Raw genomic sequence first — 4,691 nt, 5'->3', positions numbered from 1 at the left:
CACACACACACACACACACACACACACACACACACACACACTAAGGAGTTGGAAGGCAGGATCAGCTACGTTGTGGCCCCTTGGAGCAGTTTAGTGGTCATGTAACCCCCCCACCCCCCACACACACACACCCTACACGGACGTTATTAAAGTTAGAATTAAAACACCGACCTGGTAACAGACGTGTCACTAACTTCTGGGCTACGTGGACACCCCTTTATGGATTCATTCAAGTAAATCAATTTTACATATGTAAAGTCACCGTACCAAAGAGTCAGATAATCAAATGAAGTTGATTAGCATGCTGGACACTGGTTGGTGGATACGTTCTGAGATACGGGGCCAGAATATGTTTAAAAACACAGATGTTTCCTCTGGAAAGTGCAGCGGTCATGAAGACCATGAAGATCCTGAGCGGTGTTCTGATACTCTCCCTGATGTTGGCAGAGACCACATTGGGCGACCTTCAGAAGAGAGTTGTCGGGGGAAACACGTGCAGTCCCACTGAAAGGCGATACCATGTCCGTTTGACAGCTAAAAATCCATCGAAATGATTGGAAAAGGTCTGCGGCAGTTCTCTGATCACCAACAAGTGGCTTCTAACTGCCGCTCGCTGTTGGCCTGATGGACCAGAATGGAAGATGTATGCAGAAGTAGGTGGACATCCAGGCCCTGTGAAACCTGAAGTAGAAATCAAACAGAAGATGATACGTAGAGATAAGAAAGGAAAAACCCATGACATCATGCTTCTGCAGTTACCAACTCCTGTTCCGGGAGCTGTTCCAGGTCCTGGGGTTGATCCAATCAATCTTGGTGATTGTGCACAATTCTTGGCCAAACTTCGGGGGAAGACGTCTAAACCAAATGAGTTCCAAACAGTTCAGATTGCAGGCTATGATGCCACTACACCTGCTGCACCTGACGCAGGGGGACCTGATGCTGAGGAATCTGCTTCTGAGGAATCTGCTGCTGAAGCACCTGCTGCTGCCAACACCAAAGTCCTACATTGTGCAGAGCTGGATGTTATGAAATGTGACTCCTCCGTGGCAAAGTCCCATCAAGACATCTTCTGTGCACAACGTGCCGGAGTGGAAACCTGTAGAAGTGACTCTGGGGCAGGTGTGGTGTATAAGAACCAGCTCTATGGTGTCTTCATAACTGAGGACACTGGTGAAGAATGTTCTGCAGCGGCACTCATCATGGATGTCTGCGAGTACAAAGATTGGATAAAGAAGATAATTGGCAAATAAAGAAGAAAACTGACAGTTTTCATTTGATTAACAGCAAAAGCTGATTATTGTATCCTAATAAACCATAAAAGAGTTCTCAAATTTACTCAATGTCATTGGTCATTATTGTTATAACTGTAGTGGGTTAATCCAGGATGTTGATCGTTTATACCCCACCTTAACTGTGTCCGTTCTTGTTATAACTGTAGTGGGTTAATCCAGGATGTTGATAGTGTATATCCCATTGTGGTACTGTATAGTTTAGTACATCCCACTGTAACTCTGTCTGCCTGGACACATGAAGGCTGGTATTCAATCAATGGTGTGTCGTTGACATCACAATGTGCTATCCACAATACGCCATTTAATTAAAAGCAATTTCACTGATGTTTGCAGAGATTGTGTTCACAGTAAATGCTGCAGATTTTGGCTCAAACGTAAATTACCTTTTTAAAGTCATGTGCAGCATGACTGTTGTCAATGCACCTTGGATTGAATCTCTGTCTTAACCAACACACTGCCCCTGGACATTCACCAGCAACACATTAACTAGGACACTACTTCATTCAAATAATGAATGAACTAAATATACATTTAACACTAATATGCCTTTTACTGTTGACGATGACAATGATTGGTTCTGGAATAAGCTGGATGTTGTTTGTTCTATGAGATACAAAAATGAGTCCAAAATGGCACCCTATTTTTTATTTATTGCACTACATCTGACCAGGACCCAGTGCACTACATTTGACCAGGTCCCATATGTGTCTGGTAAAAAGTGTACTATATAGGGAGTGCCATTTGGGACATTGCCAACTTCTGCCAGACTTATAGTAGAGCACTGTGACATGTATCTGTAGCTATGAGTAAAACATGTCTCCCTGCATGGGGAGAATCCCCATAAGCACTGAGGTGAAATCAGACTGAATCGGGTTGTTTGAGGCTACTCAAGCTGTAACTGACAGGCACAATCAATTCCTGATGAAAAGTCAACATAAAGAGGTAGAATTGTAAACAAAACGTTTGGCTGAGGTAAGAGGCTAAGCTTGCTGATTCTCTTCCCTTTTCCAAAAGTGTGCACTTGCTCCCTCCCGCTCATGCATTTAAAAACATTGGATTGGTGCAACCATGGCTGGAGGAAGTTTTCACCATATTCCTCACACCAGTCCATTCCTTTAAAATCAATGAGGGAAGTGTACAAGTGCACACTTCGGGAGAAAGGTAGAGGATTGGACTGTAGCCTTTGATTCAGTCGGACATCCTTGAGCCAACCTTAAGACGAACTCAAACAAACATAAATAGCTCTTAAATGGGACAAATCACGGTGGAAAAGAGAGTTCTACTCTTATTCTGCCTTTCTGTCTCTCTGTTACCACTCTTACCCCTGCCTTCCCCTTCTCTCCCCCGTTCTTCCAACATTCCCATTTACTCCCCACACTTAGAGGGGTCATGATTTGTAATTCTCTCTCTCTCTCAATTCAATTACATTTCCATTCAAGGGCTTTATTGGCATTGGAAACATATGTGAACATTATCAAAGCAAGTAAAGTAGATAATAAACAAAAGTGAAATAACCAATAAAAATTAACAGTAAACATTACAATCACAAAAGTTCTAAAAGAATAAAGACATTTCAAGTATTATATTATGTGCAAATAGTTAAAGTACAAAAGAGAAAATAAATAAACATAAATATTGGTTATATTTACAATGGTGTTTGTTCTTCACTGGTTGCCATTTTCTTGTGGCAACAGGTCACAAATCTTGCTGCTGTGATGGCACACTGTGGTATTTCACCCAGTAGATATGGGAGTTTATCAAAATGGGGTTTGTTTTGTAATTCTTTGTGTAATCTGAGCAAAATATATTTCTCTAATATGGTCATACATTTGGCAGGAGGTTATGAAGTTCAGCTCAGTTTCCACCTCATTTTGTGGGCAGTGTGCACATAGCCTGGCTTCTCTTGAGAGCCATGTCTGCCTTTGGCGGCCTTTCTCAATGGCAATGCTCATTGAGTCTGTACATAGTCAAAGATTTCCTTAAGTTTGGGTCAGTCACAGTATTCAGGTATTCTGGTCTGGTATTCTGCCACTGTGTAATCTCTCTTTAGGGCCAAATAGCATTCTAGTTAAAATTCTTTCCAATGTGTCAAGTAATTAACTTTTTGTTTTCTCATGATTTGGTTGGGTCTAATTGTGTTGCAGTCCTGGGGCTATGTGGGGTCTGTTTGTATTTGTGAACAGAGCCTCAGGACCAGCTTGCTTAGGGGAACCTTCTCCAGGTTTATCTCTCTGTAGGTGTAATAGCCGTCGAAGGGAGTAGACCAAGGCACAGCGTGTTGAGTGCTCATATTTGTATTTATTATACTGACACACTATAAACAAAACAAGAAAACGACAGCCAGCAGTTCTGTCAGGTTAACATGAACTAAACAGAAAATAACCACCCACGAAACACAATGCGAAAACCCCTACATAGATATGGTCTCTAATCAGAGGCAATGAGATTCAGCTGCCTCCAATTAGAGACCAACCCCAAACAATTCCAACATAGAAACAGAAAAACTAGATATTTAAACCAAGAAATAGAATAACATAGATCAACCCAAAAATCCCAAAGCACACAAAACAAACACCCCCTGCCACGCCCTGACCAAACTATAATAACAAAATGACCCCTTACTGGTCAGGACGTGACAGTAGGTGACAGTAGGTGACGGCTTTGTTATGGAAGGGGGAATCACTTCCTTTTAGGTGGTTGTAGAATTTAACAGCTCTTTTCTGGATTTTGATCAATCTCTCTCTCTATCTATCTTTCTCTCTCTTTCTTTCTCTCTCTCTTTCTTTCTCTCTTTCTCTCTCTTTCTCTCTTTCTATCTCTCTATTTCTTTCTTTCTCTCTGTCTCTCTCTCTCACTCTGTATCTCTGGCTTATATGCACGTTTTGCAAGCACGCCTTCAAAGGAGGGCCTGCAGATCTACACTACAGTACAAAAGTTTGGGGTCACTTAGAAATGTCCTTGTTTTTTAAAGAAAATCACATTTTTTGGTCTATTAAAATAACATCAAATTGATCAGAAATACAGTGTAGACATTGCTAATGTTGTAAATGACTATTGTAGCTGGAAACGGCAGAATATTTATAAAATATATATATATAGGCGTACAGAGGCCTACTATCAGCAACCATCACCCCTGTGTTCCAATGGCACATTGTGTTAGCTAATCCAAGTTTATCATTTTAAAAGGCTAATTGATCATTTAGAAAACCCTTTTGCAATTATGTTAACACTGCTGATCTGATTAAAGTAGCAATAAAACTGGCCTTCTTTAGACTAGTTGAGTATCTTGAGCATCAACATTTGTGGGTTCAATTAAAGGCTCAAAATGGCCAGAAACAAAGCACTTTCTTCTGAAACTCGTCAGTCTATTCTTGTTCTGAGAAATGAAGGCTATTCCAT

The 4,691-nt window shown here is 41.1% G+C and overlaps 1 protein-coding gene across 1 annotated transcript; it reads left to right on the top strand.

The window, feature by feature from the left end:
- Nucleotides 1–385: 385 nt before the first annotated feature.
- LOC115147437 (snake venom serine protease 2B-like) lies at nucleotides 386–1,616 on the top strand. Its single transcript, XM_029689676.1, is given in 1 exon segment — nucleotides 386–1,616. A coding segment is annotated over 1 exon segment (858 nt). The 5' UTR covers nucleotides 386–392; the 3' UTR covers nucleotides 1,251–1,616.
- Nucleotides 1,617–4,691: the final 3,075 nt, after the last annotated feature.

This window comes from Salmo trutta, chromosome 14 (assembly GCF_901001165.1).
Source record: "Salmo trutta chromosome 14, fSalTru1.1, whole genome shotgun sequence".
Lineage (NCBI taxonomy): Eukaryota > Metazoa > Chordata > Actinopteri > Salmoniformes > Salmonidae > Salmo > Salmo trutta.
The sequence above is the reverse complement of the archived record's forward strand: the minus strand, read 5'-3'. Positions and strand labels throughout refer to the sequence as shown.